The 23245-nt window shown below is 53.9% G+C and overlaps 1 protein-coding gene across 1 annotated transcript in view; it reads right to left on the bottom strand.

The window, feature by feature from the left end:
- Positions 1-23245, bottom strand: part of LGR6 (leucine rich repeat containing G protein-coupled receptor 6) — a 172888-nt gene that overhangs the window by 82513 nt on the left and 67130 nt on the right. The window contains exon 3 of the mRNA XM_066565206.1: positions 14538-14609. Coding sequence (XP_066421303.1) covers positions 14538-14609 — 72 coding nt within the window. The remainder of the gene's footprint in view (positions 1-14537; positions 14610-23245) is intronic.

Genomic DNA, 23245 nt, shown 5'->3' with positions numbered 1-23245 from the left:
GCAGATGTGCCTCTGTTACCCCAGACTGACACCAGTGCTCTGAGCCGGGCTGTCCCAGATTTATCCTGGAGTCAGGCAGCCTTTGCCCATGTGTGTTCCCTCAGTGGTTCCCTCCAGAGGGGATGGAAACCAGCCCTGGGCAGCTTTCCTACCCCACTGTGGCACAGCAGGCACAGAGGGTGAGGAGCTGCTCACAGATGTTTGCTCAGGGACCCCACAGCCTTGGCACAGCCGGCAGCAGGAACTGGAACTGCTGGGGAAAAAGCCAAACCAGAGGCTGCAGAGAGAGCAGAGAGAGCAGAGAGAGCAGGTGCCTGGGGCTGTTGGGCTGGACAGGCAGGAGCCAGGAGGAGCCCTCAGGGATGGAAGTGAGTGAAGGGCATGGAGGAGGGCAGTGGACATGGGGACACCTACACAGGTGATGGGAAAGGAGGAGACAAAGGGGACAGTGCACCCAGGGTGTGGAAGGGGCTAACAGCAATTCTGTTAGCTAAAGGAGTGAGAAGAAGCTGAGAAGCAAGAAGAAGCTGATAAGGAGCTCTCTCCAAGGCTGCAACCAAGGAGACCAAGAGAAGTGAAGAATTGAAGAAAGGTAAGAGAACTTTGCAGCTGGACAAAGTATTTTTAGAAAGTTCGTTGGAGTCACTGTAACTTTTGACCAGTAGTGTTATGTTAATTTATTGTAGCCAGTAGTGAAGGTAGAAGCATAAACAATTAGAAAGTGTATAAAAAGTCAGCCATGTTCAATAATAAAGAGTTGCCATCTGAGACTGCTTGTGGTCTCTGCTTTGTGTCGTGACCGCCTCGACGGCGACACGGGGGTGGGTGTCTGAACTGCTCTAGGGAGGGAGGCAGAGTGAGAACCACACTCCAAGGGCTGTTTCAGACCTGGTCAGACACAACCCTCTCTCACTGACCCACTGGAGCCCCACACATCTGAGTTTACTGCTTGCCATCATCTCAGCATCTTTGCAAAGGCTGTTCCTGACTCTGGACATGCCTCTGTCCTGCACTTTGCTCCTTCCAGAGCTGGGACATCACTGACACATGCTCCCCTGGGGCACAGACACATCCCAGCAAGGTAGCTGGGCCTGGGGAAGTGCCTAAAAAAGGAAGGTTTTACATACCTGAGGTTACTCAAAAACCTCCTTAGAGTGATTGGAGATGGCATGAAAAAGGAAATGGTGCTTAGGGTTCTATCATAGTTTACTGACAGTGTCATGGCCTCAGTGGTGAGGGGCAGCCCAAAGAACACGGACCCATTGCAGTGACTGCAGCCTTTCTGCCAAGGATTCAGAGTCTGATGTGGAAGGAAAATTGGAAAGAGACATCCTTTAAAAAAGGAAAGCTTTAGGGCACAAAACTCTTCTACTTCTGGAAGAAAATGGGGACTTATCAGTAAATTATTTGTATGAACACAGAAGAAAGAGCAAGGAAATGAGGAATTGTCAGTAGTAGCTTGTGAAAAATGAGTTGTGCCAATTTTTTTTTTTTTACAGGGTAAAAGAGCATAAGAATGGAGAAGAAAGAATAGACACCAGCTACCATGACTTAAGCTTTTCTTTAGTAAAATGTTAAATTTTGACATTCAGTGCAGGGGAGAAGATGTGTTTGGTACAAAAGGGCAGCAGAGAGGCCACACTTAATAAATGGTTCCCTTCCAAATGAAGAGCATGATTAAGGACTGACAGCATCTCACCTGGCATTTCTGCCAACAACTTCCACATTTGAGGAGAGAGGTTGGTGTGGAAGAGCAGTTGGGAAATGCAGAATTCCACAGGGAAACTGAGGGAAAGACTCCTGTCCTGGATTGCCAAGCAAATTTGCCATCTGTATGGTAGTTTTTTGTCAGTGGGCAGTTTTCCTTATCTCTTCCACACCCAGTGCTCCCTCCAGGGAGACATCTGCTGATAACAGCCATTGAATGTCCCTGCATGGCTGATAAGAACTACAGCATCCCACTGGGAGATGGGAGCCCAGGGGGAGGAGCCAAGCATTCCTACCTGGATATAATCTGGAGATTCTGGAACACCAGCACAGCTTCTGCACTGGATTTCCCAGAGGAACAGCAGCTGCCTCTGCCACTGGATCTTCAGAGGCAGAGACTGCACCTTTCTCCAGGATCCCTGCTCCAGCAGAACCAGCCCTGACACTGCAGGAGGGCTGAGCCACAATTCCAATGGTTCTGCTGCCAACAGCCTGACCCACAGGGTGTCAGGCTGGATTCTGACTCTGGCAGTGCTGTTTTGGTTTACTGCATTGTTCATTTTATCCTTTTATTTTCTTCCCTAGTAAAGAACTGTTATTCCCTGCTCCCATAATTTTTGCCTCAGAGCCCCTTAATTTAAAATTCATAGCAATTTGGAGGGGGGGTTTACATTTTCAATTTCAGGGGAGGCTCCTGCCTTCCTTAGTACACACCTGGCTTTCCAAACCCAGACAGCTCCATAGATGAACAGGGCTAAAAGGATGCACAAATACAGCTGGGCACTGGCTACAGCTCTGCCTGGGCTAGTGGGAATCACAGGAGAGCCAGGGCAGGGCAGAAGTGCTCTTGGGAGAGAACAGAGACCCTGGGGGTGACTGCAGGGGGTGTGAGGAGCAGGACTCCAGCTGTGATGCTTCTGCTCCTCCTGATGCTGGGCAGGCTCTGGCCAGGCCACGCTGTCCCACCTGGGCCCTGCCCTGCAGGACACGAGGCAGCAGCAGAGCAGCAGATGACAACAGGCAGAAGGATGGGGAAATGCCAAATCCTCACCTCTGGGGAGCCTAGAATAGAAATTGCAGGGCTGGTAGAAGAGTGGGATGGATGGGGCTCCCCCGGCCATGTCCCCTCCTGCAGCTCCTGTGCTCAGCTGGGCCCAGGGCAGCACAGGGGGCCCCAGTGCTCACAAGGGCCACTCCAAGCCTCTGGCACTCTGGCAGTCACAGCTGCCTGCGCCCTCAGCTCCTCTGCTGTGCCCCTCACAGCACCCTGCCCCTCTCATCTCCCTCTGCCCCTGCCTGGGCATCTTCTCCCCTCCTGCTGGCCCTGCTCAGGCCAAGGGCAGGGGGCAGCGAGCACCAGGAGCTGCCTCTGCTGCACCCAGAGCCCCTTCCCACGGGGGGCACGCTGCCAGGCTGCTGCACCCTCTGCCATGGCTGGCACCCCACAGGACGTGTGGCTGCTGGCAATGGGCCCTGCAGCTCCATAACCATGGGCTGAGCTTCTCCTTCCCAGCTGTGCAAGGGCCCTGGGAGCCCCAGGGATGGATCCCCTGGGTTCTCTGCAGCCCCCTGGGATGGAAACCTCATCCAGGTGGGCAACTGTCCCACAGGGACCAGCACAGCCTCGGGGGCTCCTGCAGAGGGATTTGTTTCTGCAGCCCAGGTGTGCTGGTGTCCTGGGTCCTGCAGCCCAGTGAAGTGAAATAATAATTAATGTTTGTTAAAAATCAAGAAGATACAGAGCTGGACACAGAGAGATACAGAGTGGGGCTTCAGCAAGTGCTTTCAGGGTTTTGGTGGGACAAACATTGAATCTCAGTGGCTCTCTGAAATGTGAGCCTGGTGTTTAGTGTTGGTCATTGGAAGTATCTGAAGTCAGAACTAAAGCAAAGCCCATTGTCACACTTCTGCTGGATCCTGCTGCCTGCCATTTATTACAAGTCCCTCCTCCAACCAGTAAAACAGACTGAGAGACTTTCCAGACCACCATCAGCATGGACTGCTTCCAAAATGAAGCCATTTTGGTGCAGACAAACAATATTTAAGGAAGATGCTTCAGAGACCTCAGAAACCACTGGAGTGGCGGACAATGCTGTTTTTCACAGCAGCAGGGCAGCTAGAGAAGTTTTCAGATGCTGGGACTGGGACAAGAACCAGTGCTTCTTCACATTGCACATAATGAATCCAATAACTCATCATCAGAGCATGACACAGAGAAACCAGAAACCAATTCCAAACAGAGTTTGATAATATTCTAGGGACAGGGCCACCCTGGTATTAAACAAGAAATTCTTCATTGGGCCTCAAGCTCAGGAAAGCTCCAGCTTTTCTTACAGGGAGCTCAGGTATTAGCAGGAGAAGACATGCTGTGTTTATTCCTGGATGTCCCAGGATGGCTTCTCTTACAGTCTGATATTAAGGACATCCCCCATCAGGCCCTGCTCATTGCACTCAATCCTTACACATCACATTAAACCACCCTTGCATATTACTTATCTTTCATAAACAACATACAACATGATTTTGGGAAAAGCTCAAATAATTGTACCAAAACCTGGTGGAAGATACCAGGTGGATGATCCCACACACCTGCAGGATCACCCTGCTCTCTGTGCCACCTCCTTCCTGGGGTTACAGCTGGTTCCTGGGGCTGCTCCATACCAGGGTGCTACAACAGGAGGATGGCAAAAGGGTTCAGAGGACAGCAGGGCATCTGAAAAGCTGGGACCGGGCTGCTGGGTACCTCTCTGTCTAAGTTGTGGCATTTTGCCCTTTGGGGTGCTGCTCTTGTATAAGAAGGGGGAAGACAATGCAGCAGCTCACTGAGGAGAGCACCTGCAGCATCCAAGGATGGCCAACACATTCTGCTCAAGAGGCCACTGCACATTAATGTCAGCAACACTGAAAAGAGGGAACAACTCTGCAAACAATTCATCTGTCACCTCCTGACTCATGGTCCTAAAAGCCTGGGGCAGACACTGTCCCCTGCCCACATTCCTGCTCCCCCCAGGGTAGGAAGCTGCTTTCCAGGGTGTGGGCAGGGAGGGAGGTGCAGGATCTGTGTGGACCCCAGGCCTGCTGCAGGGTGCCTGCCTGAGGCACTGGCAGTCTGTGAAGCTGGACCTCAGTCCACAAAATCACAGTGACCCCGAGATCCCAGATCACACTGGCCTCAGCCTTTGTCAGCATCTGCCTGTTCCTGCCTCTCCCTCAGCTCCTGCCTTCCAACAAAATCCCTGGATTTCATTGGCTTTCCTACAGCAAGGTGCTGCTTCACAGCAGTCTGGAGAAAACCTTAGAGCTCAAATCCTTCTGGATTTGTTTCTGCAACCAAGGTGTGCTGGGGAGACAAACCCCTGGGTCCTGCAGCCCAGTAAAGTGGAATAATAAGCATGGAGCAATCGTGGTCTAGTTGATGTGATTTCTCAGTTGCTGAGTCTAATTTTTCTTAGAATTTATTCAGGGTGGTGAGGCCCTGGCACAGGTTGCCCAGAGAAGCTGTGGCTGCCCCATCCCTGGAAGTGTCCAAGGCCAGGTTTTGGGCTTGGATCAGCCTGGGCCAGTGGAAGGTGTCCTGGGTGGAATGGGATGGTCCTTAAGCTTGCTTCAAATCCAAACCATTTTGTGATTCTATGACTTTACTGGTTGATGAGCCAACTTCTGGACAAGCTGAGGACACTGATGAACATGACAAAGACTGCTCAGACCAGCAATGACTCAAGCCCAGGTGTGGATGGAGCACTGTCACCTTGCTTGGCACTGCTGAGGTGGTACCAGGGCTTGCAGACACCAGCAGACACGGACACTCCACCTGCTGCCACAGCAGTCTGGCTGGAACCAGGATAAATCACAGCTCCTCAGAGGTGGGGTTTCGTTTTCAGAAGTAGGAGGATTGTTTGTTGGCAGGGACCGTGCCTGAACGACCAGAAAAATGTTGGGATCGGGTCCCATCACACCGGGATCCTTGCACAAGAGAGCTCAGCAGACACACAGCCCTCAGAGGTACAGGCCTGTGCATGATAAAATGTCCCCATCCTGGGAGGCTGAAGTGACTCAGCCAGCACAGTCAAAGGGCTGTTATTGCTGGAGGCAACTGTGCCTGGAGCCCATGCATGGGGATTAAAGACATTCCAACCTCTGCACGTTCCTTTTCCCTCCCAAAGGGAGCGTCTCTTGGATGGGCCACACCATTCCCTTTTTCTCAAAGCCATTTCTGCACAGCTCAGGGCTGGCCAAGAGCTAGGGGCTGTCTAGGGATTGCTGAAGTGTCCCAAGCCACCTCCAAACCTGCCATCCTGGGACAACTTGACTTTTCTGGTGATGTTATTTGATGTGTGCTCACACATCAGGTGAGTCAGCACCTGTCCTGGGCCTCAGGAGGTCCTGAGGTCACAGCTCAGGAGGAAAAGAGGAGGGGATGGTGAGGGTAAGTCCCATCCAGGGCATGTGGCATGTGCTGAACAAGGCCACTCCTGTCCAGCCTACCTGTTGATGGAGATGAACCATGGGCAGGGCTGGGGCAGGGTGTGCTGGGAGGGGGTCAGGCAGGGCTGAGTGCACACCCCAGGCTGTGCTGGGCAGTGCAGTGCTCAAACCCTGGGCAGTGCAGGGCAGTGCAGGGCAGTGCAGGGCAGTGCTGGGCAGTGCAGTGCTCACACCCTGAGCAGGGCAGGGGCAGAGCTGTGCTGGGCAGTGCTCATACCCTGGGCAGTGCTGGGCAATGCTGGGTAGTGCTGGGCAGTGCTGGGCAGTGCTGGGCAGTGATCACACCCCAGTCTGTGCAGGGCAGTGCTGGGCAGTGCTGGGCTATGCTGGGCAGTGCTGGGCAGTGCTCACACCCCAGGCTGTGCAGGCAGGTTGGGCAGTGCTCACACCCCAGGGCAATGCTGGGCAGTGCTGGGGAGGGCAGGGCAGAGCTGGGGAGTGCTCACATCCAAGTCTGTGCAGGACAGTGCTGAGCAGTGCTGGGCAGTGCAGGGCTCACACCCCGGCCAGTGCAGGACAGTGCTGGGGCAATGCTGGGCAGGGCACAGCTGTGCTGGGCAGTGCTGGGCAGTGCTCACACCCTGGGCAGTGCTGGGCAGTGCAGGGCTCACACCCTGGGCAGTGCAGGACAGTGCTGGGGCAATGCTGGGCAGGCCAGAGCTGTGCTGGGCAGTGCTGGGCAGTGCTCACACCCTGGGCAGTGCTGGGCAGTGCAGGGCTCACACCCTGGGCAGTGCTCACCCCCCAGGCTGTGCAGGCAGTGCTGGGGCAGCACAGGGTCTGCACACTCCCCCAGGCTGGTTGGGGCTTGCTGAGGAATGGAGTGCCAGGGTGGGCCTGCTGTGGGTGCAGGCTCTGCAGCCAGGAGGATGCACCCAGGCATTTTGCCCTCCACGGTTTGGGGGGAGGTTGTGGTTGCACTTGGAGTCTTTCCCTGTGGAGTTTGGTGTGGGATTCCTTCTTGGCTAGAGAGCCCTGCTGCTGCTGCAGCATGTTCAGCCAGGAGTCAGAGCAGGGGCACTCCTGGCTGTGCAGGGCAGCGTTTGGGGAGGGACACCTGAGCAAGGCTGGGATGTCTGGGAAGCTGTGGCAGCACAAGGCAGCCCATGGCCAGGTGGGATGGGACCTTCCTGGCTGATGGAGCTCCAGCCAGGACACCTGGAGATGAGAAGCATCCAGGCAGCTCATGAGGAGGTCTGGAAGGATGGAGAAGTTTCCAGTTTTCCAGATACTCTCATTAAGCAGCATATTCTGCCACCCTGGAAAGCTCCAAGGCTGGGAGAACATGGACCCAGGAGCTGATTTCGAAAGGGAAGGAGTTTGCAGAGGGGTCAAAACAGCCTGTGGAGTGGCTTCCAATGATGCTGGCAATGAAGCTTGCACTGAGGAGCATCAGCCCTGTGGAGAGGAGGTGGGTGCACCGTGCTGCAGAGCAGCCCCAGGAGAGCTGCACTCCAAAGTCTCTGCACAGGGCTGGACCTGCCAGTGCAGAAAACCCCTGAGCAGCAGCTCCTGCTGCTGAGCATCCCCCCTGTCAGTCTGCCCTGCCTGAGGGGTCTGAGAGGCCCCTTGCCCTTGGCTGGCTCCAGGCTCCATGCATGCAGATCCCAGCCCATCCCAGCAGATCTGGGGCACGGTGTTTGGCTGCAGTGGGGCAGCTCAGCTTGGCTCTTCCCGTGCTCCCTTCCAGGTCTCCACACACCTGCTTCCCTGGGTGTACCCCGGCATGGTTTCTGCACAGGCCTATCTCCATGGCCACTTTCCAGGTGGTTTTTGTGCAGTGAAGCAGCCAGAGGAGGCAGAGCCAAGAATCTGCTCCAGGTTCCAGAACTTCTGGGATTCACTCTGAGGGCAGGGAGAGACCATCTGCACAGGCGGGTTGGTGGAGGAATTCCCAGGGTGTTTCCCATCCTTTTTTAAACATAAACTGATTCTCTGGGAAGACTGGGAAAGCACCAGGCCCCTTGACAGCCCAAGAAGCATGTGAGAGTTTACTTGTGGACCTGCACATGATTGCAATTAGCCCTAGGGCTCTAGCACACTGAAATTAAACTAGGAAAATTGTTTCCATCCCCAGATATCAGCCTGCCTCCTCAGGGGACCCCCCTGCCACCAGAGGGAAGATCTTTGACCCTGCTGTGAGTCAGCTCCTGAATTGCCCACGTTTCAGTTGGTCGTGGCTGGGGGAGCCATTCCCAGCCTGTCACTTGTCAAACCTCAGCCAGCCTGGAACACAGCACCCATATCTACAAACACAACATTCTCAATATCCCTGTGGCCATCTACTCCAAAACCTGCTATTCCTCATGTTCACAAATGGAGATGATGTATTTCCTGACTCATTGCAGCAGCAGCTGGAGTGAGAGCCCATGGCAGCACCACATTGCACTGCAGACAGGCCAGGGGAAGCATCAGAGTCTTTGGAAAGTGAAATGCTCCCAGTGATGTGGGGTCTGGTAGTTCCCCTGCTTTGATGGAGCAGGAACTTTGTGAAATAAGAGGTTCATGGGTGGAGCAGTCACTGTGAGCATCCACCCTCCTCCCCTTGTCCTTGAAGGTCTGTGTCCATCCTCAGTCCCCTCTCCTCCAGGTTAAGTGACCTCATGTCGCAGACATCTTTTATGAAAAATCCTTTCCTTAGGATTTTTTCTCCTGAGAAGCTGAGAGGCCTCAAGAACAAAATGCAAACAATGGTTATCTGCTGCTGTGGAATGCAACAGATGGTTGTTTCTAATTAATGGCCAATCACAGTCAGATGGCTCAGACTCTCTGTCCAAGACAGAAACTTTGTTATTCATTCTTTTGATATTCTTAGCCAGCCTTCTGATGAAATCCTTTCTTCTATTATTTTAGTATAGTTTTCATATAATATATATCACAAAATAATAAATCAAGCCTTCTGAAACATGGAGTCAGATCCTTGTCTCTTCCCTCATCCTCAGATCCCTGTGAACACAACCTCATCTGATTCATTGTTCACCACCAGACCCCCAATCCTTCTCGCTGGGCTGCAGGACCCAGGACACCAGCACACCTGGGCTGCAGAAACAAATCCCTCTGCAGGAGCCCCCGAGGCTGTGCTGGTCCCTGTGGGACAGTTGCCCACCTGGATGAGGTTTCCATCCCAGGGGGCTGCAGAGAACCCAGGGGATCCATCCCTGGGGCTCCCAGGGCCCTTGCACAGCTGGGAAGGAGAAGCTCAGCCCATGGTTATGGAGCTGCAGGGCCCATTGCCAGCAGCCACACGTCCTGTGGGGTGCCAGCCATGGCAGAGGGTGCAGCAGCCTGGCAGCGTGCCCCCCGTGGGAAGGGGCTCTGTGTGCAGCAGAGGCAGCTCCTGGTGCTCGCTGCCCCCTGCCCTTGGCCTGAGCAGGGCCAGCAGGAGGGGAGAAGATGCCCAGGCAGGGGCAGAGGGAGATGAGAGGGGCAGGGTGCTGTGAGGGGCACAGCAGAGGAGCTGAGGGCGCAGGCAGCTGTGACTGCCAGAGTGCCAGAGGCTTGGAGTGGCCCTTGTGAGCACTGGGGCCCCCTGTGCTGCCCTGGGCCCAGCTGAGCACAGGAGCTGCAGGAGGGGACATGGCCGGGGGAGCCCCATCCATCCCACTCTTCTACCAGCCCTGCAATTTCTATTCTAGGCTCCCCAGAGGTGAGGATTTGGCATTTCCCCATCCTTCTGCCTGTTGTCATCTGCTGCTCTGCTGCTGCCTCGTGTCCTGCAGGGCAGGGCCCAGGTGGGACAGCGTGGCCTGGCCAGAGCCTGCCCAGCATCAGGAGGAGCAGAAGCATCACAGCTGGAGTCTCAGGGCATGGGGGTCCCAGCCCAGCAGCCCTTTGCTGGCCAACACCCCCAGGGAAGTTCAGTGTGAAGCCTGAAGGGTGATTTTCCCTCCCTGAGTCCTCTTCTGCTTTGATTTTCAGCAGAGCCAGAATGGTTAAGTATAAACTCAGTACTTTGCCTCTGCCTAGAGTGAGGAGACAGGACTTTCCTCCATGCTCTTGTCTTTCAATACCTGAGATCCCAGCCTCTCTCTGATCTTTCATGTCTCATGGACTCTTCATGTTCCCATCTCCAGATACCCTCTGGAGAAGGGAATATCTGTGTGGTTTTGGTGGAGATTAAAGTTCACTATCTCTGGTTTTGGTGGAGATTAAAGGGCCAAGCAAAGCACATGGCTGCAGGAATGGTTACACTGGCCCTAGGGGAGCAAGGATTTGGTCTGGCTGGGGAGCAGTGCACTGAGCACCCCATGCCCCATGAGATGCTGTCCTCTCCCAGTGTGGTGCACAGGACACTGACATAACTGCAGCCCACAGGACATGGACATAACTGGGGCCTGTCTGGTGCTCCCCAGTCCCCTGGAGCTCCCCAGTTCCCTGGCACACTTCTGTGTGCTGCACAAGGCACCAGTTTACACCAGTGTTCAGCTTTAAGGGTTGCACCCTTATCTCTGCAGTACCCACAGTGTCCATAACAACAACACCCTACAAATCACTGCACTCCCCCAGCAGCCCAAACTCCTCCCAATCCTTTAGGTTGAAATTGATATTTGCAGTCTCAGCTCCAGATCACAGGGAGATCTTGGTGGAGCCAGCTCAGCAGTGGACTCTGACCCTCAGCAGGCTTGGACGGGGTACAGAGAAGTGCAGCAAAGGGAAGAGGGAACTGAGCTGTGGCTGAGGAAGAGGATGAGGGTTTTTGGCCACTCTCAGGGCACAAGGAGCAGGGTGATCCAGCCCCATGGCCTCTCTCCAGGCTCCGCTCTCCAACCCAGGCCACAAGCAGACTGAGGGAATACACTCGTTCCCCCTGACTGCTGGAGAGATGGAGCAGATCCTGCTGAGCTGCTGCAGAGCCACCAGCCCCAGCCAGGTCACTGCTGAGGGACCTTACTCACAACCTGAAGGACCTTACTCACAACCTGAAGAAACACAAAAAGGCCTTCACCTGCCTTCTTCAGTACCTTGTGGTTTTCCTCAGTCTTCTCTCAGTAGAGAAATGAGTGAAGTCCCCAGCCTTGCCAAGAGCCCTTCCAATGTGATTAAGCTCAGGGCTCCCAAGATGTGTCCTGGCAACATTTCTAGACCTGTTCCAGCAATTCCCAGGGACCAGTCTGTCTCCATTGTGTCCCTCACTGCTGCCCTTACTCTTACAGTGACAGAGGAACAGATGGAGGTCAATGGCTGCGTTTCCTGGAGGGTGAGGGATCTGCCACTGCTTTCCCCCAAAGACCTCGCTCCAGTGGAGCCCACAGAAACACTGCAGAAAACAATCAGAGCATCTTCTGTAGTGAGAGGACATGGCAGTATCACATTCCACTGCAGACAGGCCAGGAGAACCATCAGAGTCTGGAAAGTGAAATGCTCCCAGTGATGTGGGGTCTGGTAGTGCCCCTGCTTTGATGGAGCAGGAACTTTGTGAAATAAGAGGTTCATGGGTAGAGCAGTCACTGTGAGCATCCACCCTCCTCCCCTGGTGGCTGGGTTACTGCTCTGCACACCCCTGGGGAAGGTTTGGGGTCAGGGAAGTGCCAGAGAACAACAGGGGCATTGAGACTGGACAAGGCCTCAGAGGTCCCTGAGTCCATCATGAACCCAGCACTGTGAGCTCCACCTTTACACCAAGCCCTGAGCAGGCACATGTCCCCCCATGCCAGAGGGACGTGACAGCCCAGATGCCACCCTGGGCACAGCCTGGCTGAGAGCAAGGCAGCTCATCCTGCAGCATGAGGACACCAACCACGGGTCTCACAGCACAGCCTGGAGCTTGCCATGCAACATTTCCAGGTGAAATGCCCCGATCCCTCACTCCTCAAGCTTCTCCATGCAACATTTCCAGGTGAAATGTCCCGATCCCTCACTCCTCAAGCTTCTCCATGCAACATTTCCAGGTGAAATGCCCTGATCCCTCACTCCTCAAGCTTCTCCATGCAACATTTCCAGGTGAAATGCCCTGATCCCTCACTCCTCAAGCTTCTCCATGCAACATTTCCAGGTGAAATGTCCCGATCCCTCACTCCTCAAGCTTCTCCATGCAACATTTCCAGGTGAAATGCCCTCATCCCTCACTCCTCAAGCTTCTCCATGCAACATTTCCAGATGAAATGCCCTGATCCCTAACACCTCAAGCTTTCCCCTTACCCCTCAAGCTTCCCCCTCACTCCTCAAGCTTCTCAGTGCAACATTTCCAGCTGGAAGTGCCCTGATCTGCCTCCTCTGCTGGCTCTGGTGAGCCTGTCCCTGCTGGTGCTGCCTGTGGCCCTGTCCTGAGGGAGGAGGGCAGAGCTCACCCTCCCCTCCCCATGGAGCTGTGGGCTCTGAAGGGAGGCACTGCTCCAATAAAGCTGCATTTGCCCTTACCCAGGCCTGACACAAACAGAATTGATCAAAAGCACCTTGAAAAGCTCCCGTCCCCAGAGCAGAAGGCTCCTCTTGTTGAAATTGGGTGGGAGAGCTGCGGTTTTTCCTCAGTTCCTTTGATTTGTTGCCTAATGCAGGGGATGGATAAATCTCTAAGCCCTGAGATTTAGGGCAGGATTCATACTTTACATCTTCAGAAGACGTAGTAAACAGCCTTATACTCTCTAATCCTGGAGCAGGTTTGTACCTGCTCTCTCTGCATAAACTGGACCAGCTACAACAATTTCACATTGTGGCTGAGTTCAAAACATCCCCTTGGGGATGAAATGTTTATTGCAGAAGATTTTTAAGATGGTTCCTCAGGGAGAAAGAGACTCCTCAACATCCTGCACAGACCCTGAGGGCTCTCACATGGACACAAGAACAGAGTGACTCCATGAGCAATGGGACACCTTAGGGAGGTGTGAGTGTAGGTGCCACAGCAGAGCCAGCTCAGCTGAGTGGGGATTCCAAAGTTTCCAGAGATTTGTCCCTCAGACCTTCCCCACTGGGCAGCAGGGGTGGGTGCTGCCTGCAGTGCCATTTATTGAGCAGGGTTAGCCTGCAATGACCTTTATTGAGCAGGGTTAGCCTGCAGTGACATTTATTAAGCAGGGTTAGCCTGCAGTGCCATTTATTGAGCAGGGTTAGCCTGCAGTGCCATTTATTGAGCAGGGTTAGCCTGCAGTGACATTTATTGGGCAGGGTTAGCAGATCCCTGATGGCTGCAGAGCTCCAGGGTCAAGCTGCCTCCATGGGGGCAGGCTTGGATCCCTCAGGTCACACTGCCCAAGGATTCCACCTTCCCCAGGTCACTCCAGAGGCCTGCAGAGGCCTCCTGCGCTGTGAAGGGGTTTGTGGTGAGGGCAGCTGACCTGGACAGAGCACGGGCCCCTTTCCCAGGTACCTGGATCTTTGAGTTGCTCCAACCCAGCCCAGGCACAGCAGCAGAGCAGAAGGGACCAGTTTGGGGTCTGGACTCCACATCTGGGGGACACCACTTGAGGGGGGTTTGGTGAGTTTTATGCAAAATGTGAACCTCTGCAGATTCTCCCAGGGCACATTGTGGGCACACCGTGCCCTGGGGGGACCTGCTCAGTCAGTGGGGTGGGACACAGCTCCTCACTGGGGGGGACACAGCTCCTCACTGGGGGGGACACAGCTCCTCATTGGGGTGGGACACAGCTCCTCACTGGGGGGGACACAGCTCCTCACTGGGGGGGACACAGCTCCTCATTGGGGTGGGACACAGCTCCTCACTGGGGGGGACACAGCTCCTCACTGGGGGGGACACAGCTCCTCATTGGGGTGGGACACAGCTCCTCATTGGGGTGGGACACAGCTCCTCACTGGGGGGGACACAGCTCCTCACTGGGGTGGGACACAGCTCCTCATTGAGGGGGGACACAGCTCCTCATTGGGGGGGACACAGCTCCTCATTGAGGGGGGACACAGCTCCTCACTGGGGGGGACACAGCTCCCCATTGGGGGGGACACAGATCCTCATTGGGGGGGACACAGCTCCCCATTGGGGGGGACACAGATCCTCATTGGGGGGGACACAGCTCCCCAGTGAGGGGGTACACAGCTCCCCATTGGGGGGGACACAGATCCTCATTGGGGGGGACACAGCTCCCCATTGGGGGGGACACAGATCCTCATTGGGGGGGACACAGCTCCCCATTGGGGGGGACACAGCTCCCCATTGGGGGGGACACAGCTCCCCAGTGAGGGGGTACACAGCTCCTCATTGGGGTGGGACACAGCTCCCATTGAGGGGGGACAGCTTCCCAGTCACCAAGGGCAGGTTTGCCAGGATGGGTTGAACACCTGACCCCACACCTTGAAGCTTTGCATCCCTCAGGATGGCTGCAGGTCCCTGCTCATGGCCAGGGGCTGGGGAGGGGCAGGGACAGGGATTGCTCTGCAGAGACAAACCAGTTACTTACAGGATCTTCAGGCTGTAGAGGCCAGAGAAAGCTTCCCCAGGGATCCTGGAGATCTGGTTTCCAGAGAGGCGCCTGCAGTGGAAAGAAGAGGCAGTCATGTGTCAGCGTCCCTGTGGTGACATTCCCTGTCTGCAGAGGCCTCATAACCCCTCCATCCTGCACTGTCCCCTCCAGGGGAGGCTACAGCACCTGCAAGCTGAGCCACAACCCTGAGCTGGGCATCATCCCCTCACACTGCCTGAGGAACAGCAAAGGAAATCCCAGCTCTGCCAGACCTGAATCCAGCATTTTCAACATCCAGAGACAGCTCATGGCTCAAACCCATTTCCTGGATAGACACAGGTCCCCAGCACAGAAATTACAGCACAGCCCACAAACCCTGCTCCATGCCAGGCCTTGGCAGAGAGACTGGAGCAGGGCAGAGCTGTTTCTGCTCATGGATTTAGGACTGTCCCTAAATCCTGGCTGGTGAATGAGGGCCAAGGGATGGGAGAGGAAGCAAAGAGCAGCATCACAATGGGAAATGGGACATATCTGGGACATAGAGCAAAGAGCAGGAGAGAACATTCAGAACTTACTGAAAGAATTTATTGAAGGAAACCTGTGGGATTTGCCATTGTACAGCTTCACCTGATCTTAGAACTCAAAATTTAACAAGGCCCAGGGCAGGCTGGGGAATTAAAAGGTATTTGCATTTTTCACTGCCATTAGAAACTGGATCACTGTTACCATCAGGACTATGGTGGGGGCATGTGGTTGAGCCAGGATTGAAGTCCAGGACTTCTGAATCTAGGCTTGACCTAGAGGAGAGGTGACTTTTCTCTTTCTCCTCCTGTTTCGCCCATGAGGACAAATATGGATGAAGTCCCAGCACCCATCAGCCAGAAATCACAAAGAAGGGTTCAACAACCTGATTAAGACCCTAAATTGCCACTAAAATTGGGCAAGAAACTTGTCTACTTGACTTGGAGTGGAATGTTGCATCTCCAAAACAGAGACAGTGAACATCATTTGTGACCAGGCTCATCTTCACTCTCACAGAAAGTCCAAACCAGGCCCAAGAGGTTGAGCACAGACCTGGCAAAGGTATTTATTAAAGTTTTGTTTCTTTTTAGGCATTTTGTAGGGGAAGGAGACAGGCGTGGAGGCTGAGCAGTGCAATCCTGGCGGGAAGCAGAGAGCAGGGGAACTCGTGGGTTCTCTAGCTGCTCACAGTGACCCTGAGATGTGTTGGAAAGTCTCTTTTCCCAGCCCAGTGGTTGAAGAAGGAGTCAGAACTCTTAATTTCTCAGTCTCAAGGTTGTTTATTGTATCTTATCTATAAAATTCTTTCTCCTGTCCAGTTGAGGTCTGTTCAGCAAGACAGACAGAGGCACTCTGCCTGCCCCAGGGCAGTGTTATCTTTTTATACTAAAAACTACGTGTACAATATTTACAATTACTTTCCAATACCTATCACCTATGTTAGACACTGAGCTTCTACCCTAAACCAATCTAAAAGAGCCACCATCACAGCAGAAGATGGAGGCCAAGAAGAAGAAGAAGAAAGTCTGGACACACCCAGATCCCTCCATCTTGCCCCCTGAACCCCCATTCTAAAAACCCAAAAAAATCTATTTTTTCACTCTGTGATAAGTTCACTATCATTCTACTTAAACTGTCGTAATTTCATTCTACTTAAACTGTTGTAATTCTTCATCTAAGGTTGGTAATTGTTTTTTCCAAGGGCTAAATCAAAGGCACAGGGGTCTTGGGCTCTGTGCCAAGGTCTCTGAGCCCCATGGGCAGGGGCTGGAGTCCTCCAGGGCAGCCAGAGGGATTTCCTGGCTTCTGACAGGGAACCAGGGCTCTGCAGAGGTCACCAAGGGGACCATGGTGTTCTGGGCAGCCAGGCTCACCTGTGGCAGAGCCCGTGTGTGGGTGCCTGAGCTCTCCCTCCCCTCGGGAATCTGGAGAAAATCTCTCCCATAATGAGGCCTCTGACAGCATAAACAGCACAGGGTCGTCTCTTTAATGTGTGAGAGCAGGTTGGAACCTGCCTCCTGCAGCACATGATCTGCCTGGCAGGCTGGGCTATTTGTCACTTAGGGGCTATGATTTGGGGTAATTGCTGCTTTTGATTGCTGATTTCCACATGGGAGGGAGGGAGTGCTGTCCGGGAGGCTGCAGTGCTTGCCTGGAGGGGAGGTGTTCCTGCACGGCATCCTCAGCCTGCTCCTGCATCCTCCTCTCCTCCCTGGCTGTCTGTCCTCACCTCCCTGCAGCTCCGGGCTGCTCACACCTACTCCGGGCTCAAAGTGCCTCTCTGCTCACTTCCCTGGGTGTGTTTGTGTGTTTGCCAGGTCCCTGAATGGATCTGGGACCTCCAAGATTAGCAGCCTGCTCCTGCATCCTCCTCTCCTCCCTGGCTGTCTGTCCTCACCTCCCTGCAGCTCCGGGCCGCTCACACCTACTCCGGGCTCAAAGTGCCTCTTCTGGCAGCTTCATCCTCTCTGCTCACTTCCCTGGGTGTGTTTGAGTGTTTGCCAGGTCCCTGAATGGATCTGGGATCTGGGATTAGCAGGAGAGGAATGTGAAGCTTAAATGGAGCCCCAGCTGGGGCTGCTGGCCTCAGAGGGTGCTGGGGAGCCCCAGATGCTGGTGGGACACGTGCAGAGCCAGCTGGTGGCACCTCAGCTCTGTGGGTAACACAGAACATAAGGGGGAAATGACTGTGTTGTTTTGAAGCAGATGCCCTGTTTTCACTGGGTGAAATTAGAGGTTTCACAGGTGACTTTAGAGGCCCAAAGCATCCCCAGGCCCAGATAAGGCCCCATGCCTCACTGTTGCTGCAGATGTTTCTGTCCTTGGCCGTGTTGCACCAGACTGTGCCTTGTCCCTGGCTCATCTCTGGTCTCTGGCTCTTCTCTCCATGCCTTTTCCTCCTCCCTGCCCCTGAGGCAGCCCAGCTCCTCTCCCCAGGGTTAGGGGTCCATGCCAGGCCAGGGGCAGGCCCAAAGGGAGGCACCAACCACAACCACTTCTCTGAACTCTCCTCCCAAGGCCATTGACAGTGTCACGGAGGTCCAAGATGGGGTCTGCCCACTTCTGTGCACGGACTGGGAGGTGGGACATGTCTGTGTTTGTGCACACAGGCTGAGTTTTCCCTTTCCTAGAGGGCTGCATGGCTGGGTGTGCACACAGGGTCTGGAGGTGTGGGGTTTGGAGGTTTGCTAGACCTCCAGGACAGGTGCTGATGCTGCTGGGGGTGTTCCAGGTGTTCCAGGTGTTCCAGGCAGAGGAGCACGGCTGGGCCACCTCTCTGAGAGCAGATCAGGAAGGGGTGAGCCTTTTGGGGTGTCCTGCCAAGGGTGACCCCTGGAAACGTGTCATAGAACCACAGGAGAGTTTAAGCTGGAAGAGACCTTAAAGCTCATCTCATTCCACCCCCTGCCATGGGCAGGGACATCTTCCACTGTCCCAAGGTGCTCCAAGCCCTGTCCAGCCAGGCTTTGGATACCAGGGATGGGGCAGCCACAGCTTCTCTGGGCACCCTGTGCCAGGACGTCACCACCCTCACAGCCAAAATTTCCTTCCCAACATCCCATCTAACCCTGGCCTCTGGCTGTGGAAGCCATTCCCTGTGTCCTGTCCCACCAGGCCCTTGTCCCCAGTCCCTCTCCACCTCTCCTGGAGCCCCTTTAGGCCCTGGCAGGGGCTCTGAGCTCTCCCTGGAGCTGTCCCTTCTCCAGGTGAGCACCCCCAGCTCTCCCAGCCTGGCTCCAGAGCCAAGGGGCTCCAGGCCCTGGAGCCTCTTCTTGATCATCCTTTGCTTCCATGCCATTAACTCCTGTGCCAGTTCATGTCAGAGACCCAAGACGTAAAAATCTTCTTGTGTGTGACCCTTCCTCTGTCCATGGTCACTTGGCACTCTTCCAAGTGCTTGGTTCCCTCTGTCCCTCTCACTCAGACTCTCAGAAATTCCCCTGCTTGGCAGACAGGCACCCATTGAATATATCTGCAGAATTCAGATCCCACAGGAAACGCAGTGAAATGGTTCTTTCCTTTCCATTTAAAATGGAACAATAACATTTGAAGTGATGCTGCCAGTGTGACATCCCCTGAGACAGCTCCTAATTCACTCCTTCTGTGGAGGAGCTTGGGTGAATAACCCTACCAAGGAGGACAGAAAGGCACTGCCTTTGCCCTAAGCACAGGGAAGAGGAGCTGTTCTTGCAGGGCTGAAATTCTGAAATTCCACATGGGCTCAGCTCTAGGCCTGCTCAGGGCTCTTTTTAGGACAGACCTAATTCAGTGCTATGTCCTGCTCTCCTAAAGTTTACACTGTGACATGGGGTTGGGAGAAAGAGAAAGCTCTGGATTTTAAAAGTGGCTGATAGAAGGGGCAGGTAGAAGGGGAGGGTGACAGCTGGATGTGGCTGGCTTGCTTCAGAGAGCTCGTGGTGGATTTTAGATCCTGCCCCCCCGCCTCCCCTTCCACCACTCCCGTGATTTCTGGGAACATTCCTCCAGGCTTTGATCTGCATTCCCAATACACTCCAAGTTGGAACAAACTCATGGTTTACCACTGTATGGTTGCTGCTGTTCAGTTACCACGGGCTCAACCCTCCTGTATCTTGGGCTTCTTGGTCATGCTACAACTTCCATGGCACGCCCGAAGGCTGTGCTGGGCAAGATGGCTCATGTCAGGTGCTCAGGCAGCTCAGGGATGCTCTTATCACTCACATTAGGAGGCAGGAACGTTGCCCATTGGCAGGACAGGACAAACATGTGTGTCCATATCCCAGTGAAATTCTCCCCTTGCCAAACTTCTATTGAGCGTGTCGGCCGCCCCTTTGATCTCCTACTCGGGGTGGTTTCTCAAGCGCTCACCCTCTCGAGGCAGTGTGCCCAGACACTCCATGCTCCTGCCTAAACTGTGTCATCCTGCCAAGCCTGGGCCTTCCCCTGGGCACACAGGGGACCACAGGCCCCGTGTCATGCCTGAGTTTGTTCTTGTGCTGGTGCAAAGCAGGAATGAAGCCAATTAAGTCAACAAGTGAAAACATGGTGCATTTGAGGAAAGGGCCAGGCCTGGACTCTTCCTTCTCACACAGGAATCTGCAGCTGGTCCTAGTCTGGTATCTCCTGAAGATGCCTCTAATGTGGTCTGTGCTGTCTCACTCCATCCCTGAGGAGAAGACTGTGCCTGTTTGCAGCCCTGCTCGCTGTACCCCCCTCAATGCCTGTTCCAACTCGATAGATTGATTGCATTTGTTCTTTTGTTTATGGTCCTCAAGCCAGTTTTCAACCCACATGAATGCTCATATGCAAGCCAGTTTGCATTCATTTGCCAAGTAATATTAGTAAGACACAGCCCCTTAATGAACAGGACAGTGAAGACTTTCACTCCATCTCTTTATGTTATAAACTGCAAAGGTTTTCTGTTTGTTCCCTCCAAACTTTCAGAGCAGTTTTCACTTTTGACTTTACTTTTGGTGCCCCACTTGGGGTACCCCAGAACATGGTTAGTCATATGGAAAGCAGTTTTCAGGAAAACTGGGGCCAGCTATCCCACCTAGCAAGGATTTTCAGTTGCTGAACACTCTCCCTGGTCTAAATGGAGTAGAAATAAAATGGAAATCTCTAAATTTCCAAAACGTTTTGAATTTGTTTTGGGCAGCTGCAATATTTTGGCCTCATTGGTCAGTGTTCATGATAGACAACCCCTTAGAAGCCCTTCTCTCCTGTCCTCACCTGCACCTTGGCCAGTGCTAAGGACAGTCCTCACCCCATGCACAGGGATGAGCTTTGGGAGGCTTCATCAGAGGAATTATCCTTTAACTCTCTCTGTGCTTTTGCTCACCCACTGAACTGATGAGCTGCCCCATCCTCTGCCAAGGACTGGTGCCAGCCAGGAGGACAGAAAGTCCTGGATCAACCAGAGCTGGTCTCCTTTTTTGCCAACGAGTTGTGCCCTGGTGCCTTCTCTGCATAGGAGCTGTGCAGAATCCTGGGGGGACCACAGAGGCCAAGAATTCAGAGCTGCAGCTCTTTAGCTACGGCCACCTGGAAATGGAGAGCTGTGCCAGGCAAGGTGACTACCAAGGGAGCAGTGATTCTGCCTCCAAATCTCAGCATGGCAAAACAATTTCATGGCCCTACCAGTGTTTGTGTCTCCATGAGAGACCTGTCCAGCCTGACGTGTCATGGAAACCCACCACAGCTGCTGTCTCAGGAGTCCCCTACTTCAGACACTGCACTGCTCCAGAAGCAGCTTCTCAGCCCAGTGCCAGCCCATGTGAGCATTGCCCAGGAATGCCAGCCCTGCTGCCACGGAGGAGCTGTCACTCCCAGAGGAGCCATGCCCCACTACAGTGCTGCCTCCTCCAGGAGTGACATTGCCTTGGAGTGAGACCTTGTGCTGAACAATCCCCCCAAAGTGGATGTTCCAGATGCCTGGAGGCTGATGGGGGGCTGGGAGTGCTCCAACAACAGGCAAGGGCAGCCAAGAGCAGCACTGGTGCCCCATAAGCTGTGATGGCTCCATTGGACCACATGGGAAGGGGAGTGAGAGGGGGGTTCCCTCACAGGTACAAGGCAGGAGAAGAGGGCTGCTGCATTCACATTACAGCATGCATGCCTGCATGTCCTAGGGTAACATTATGATGCTTGTATCCCCATTTGTGTGTTCTGTTTATGCTGGATATCATGTTCTGTGCCTTCAAGACTGGCTCTGAAGAGTGAATGTTTTGTTTTGGTTTTGCTACCAGCTGCTCCCCCATGGCTGGTGGGACACACAGACGGGGCAGTACATGGTGCTGCTTTTGCTTTTTGCTTTGCTTTTCGCTTTGCTCTTGCTTCTGCTTTGCTCCTGCTTCGCTCTCGCTTTTTGCTTCTGCTCATTAGTTAGTAGCTAAGCAGTCCAAATTTTTTCCTGGACTATTTCTCCTTTCCCTTTTTTTTGGATCTACTTGAACCTGCTCCGGACTGGGACCTGGGAAACACCGAGAGTTTGCACCTTGTGGCCTAGCGGGGCCTGCTCTGGGCAGCAGCCATTCCCAATGCTGGAGGGACTGATAACAGAGTGACCACCCCCAAGAGAGACCTTCTGAATTTGTCATCTTTTTCAGAGCGGTGAAAGAGTCGTGTCATCTGGTATTGTTCATTTTGTGTGCTGGGGGGTGCTTTGCCTGTTAAATAAACAGGTTCTTTCCACTTGTCTCCAAGGAATCCTTCCCAACCTGATTGGGTGGAGGGACTGTGTGGCTTTGCTTTCTGGAGGGGCCCCCTTTTGGAGCTTTTCTCCCAAATTTGCCCTAAACCAGGACTCTGCATTTTATTTCATTTTGCTTTCGTGCCGTTTCTTGGTCCCTGGGCTGGCAGAGCAGGCGGCGGGTGCTGAGCGCGGTGCTGAGCCTGCTCCCCATGCCGGTGAGTCCCTCTGCCCCCGGGGCCCGAGAACAGGCAGGTGAAAGAGCCAGTGGCTGGGAAGGGGTCTGATCTTGCCGCTGTGCCCTGAAGCAAGAGGTGAATGGCAATGAACACCTGCCTTTGGCTGCAGTTTCCCTTCTTGGCACTGAGCGCTCGCGCTTGGATTCAAAGCGCGGTAACAAAGCCCTTGCCGGCGAACACATTTCAACATGTTATTATTCCCAGGCCGGCTTTCAAGATCTCTTTCTATTCCTTCTGTACTGATTGCTCTTGTTTCTCTTGGCTCCCAGCTCTGGCTTTTCAGGCTTCATTAACTGGAATTTATTAGCAACTTTAAACAATCTTCCTGCTGCCAAAAAGAGAGAAAGAAAAGAAGAAGGGAGGAAAAAAAGGGAAAGAAACAAAGAGGAGACATACTAAACTCTGGGCTGTTCCCTGCCTGTGTGAGGCCCAGCTCTGAACACCTCTATCTGTGCAGGTTTTCTTTGGAGGGAAAGTCTGGTGAATGCCTGGGCTGGGACTGTGCCTGCCTGTGCAGCCTCTCCTGTCTCTGGAGGGGAGGCTGGGGGCCAGAGGGGAGCACAGCCACTGAGGCCCCTCTCCCACTCCTCTTCAAAGGCAGCTGAGTCTGGAGGATCTGGTCTCTGGGCATCTCCTGAGTATGAGACCTAATTGCACTCACAACACCCTCCTGGGCAGCTCTCAGTAAATACAAATGGCCCACAGGGCACACCTGAGGGCCTGCTCTCATTGCTGGACAATGAAGCTCTGGCAGTGAAAATTACTTCACCAGAGCACACAGGGAGTGAGCTGGAGCAGTCCCTGTGCCCTCATCTGTGCCCTAACCACAGCATCCCCCCGATGCCATCAGGACATGTTTGGTGTCCAGAGCAGAGAGGAGCCAGTGCAGAAATGCCCTGTGGGACACAGCCTGTCTGGGTGTCATGGGTGGCACCCGTGGGTGATGGCTCTGCTGTCCTCAGGACCCTCATGTGCCACCCTGCTCTGGTTTTTTCCTCACAGGCCTCCACCCAGTGTGCAGAGGACTAATGTGCTCAGGTGGGTCCACAGTCTGGATTTGCAGGCTCCACAGCAGTGAAACCTGGCATGTTTTGTCCTTGTTGTCCATGGGACACATGGGCTTCATCCACCCATTTTTGCAGCTGTCTTTTCCTTTTCACATTATTCTTTTCCCTCAGCTGAATCCCAGCTCCATGCACAAGCTCAGCCATGAGTCCAGCTGATGTCTGACTTCTGGGAAACTTCACTTGCATGAGGAGCCTGGGGTGGTGCTA

This window comes from Molothrus aeneus, chromosome 24 (assembly GCF_037042795.1).
Source record: "Molothrus aeneus isolate 106 chromosome 24, BPBGC_Maene_1.0, whole genome shotgun sequence".
Lineage (NCBI taxonomy): Eukaryota > Metazoa > Chordata > Aves > Passeriformes > Icteridae > Molothrus > Molothrus aeneus.
This window is presented reverse-complemented; position numbering and strand designations above follow the sequence as displayed.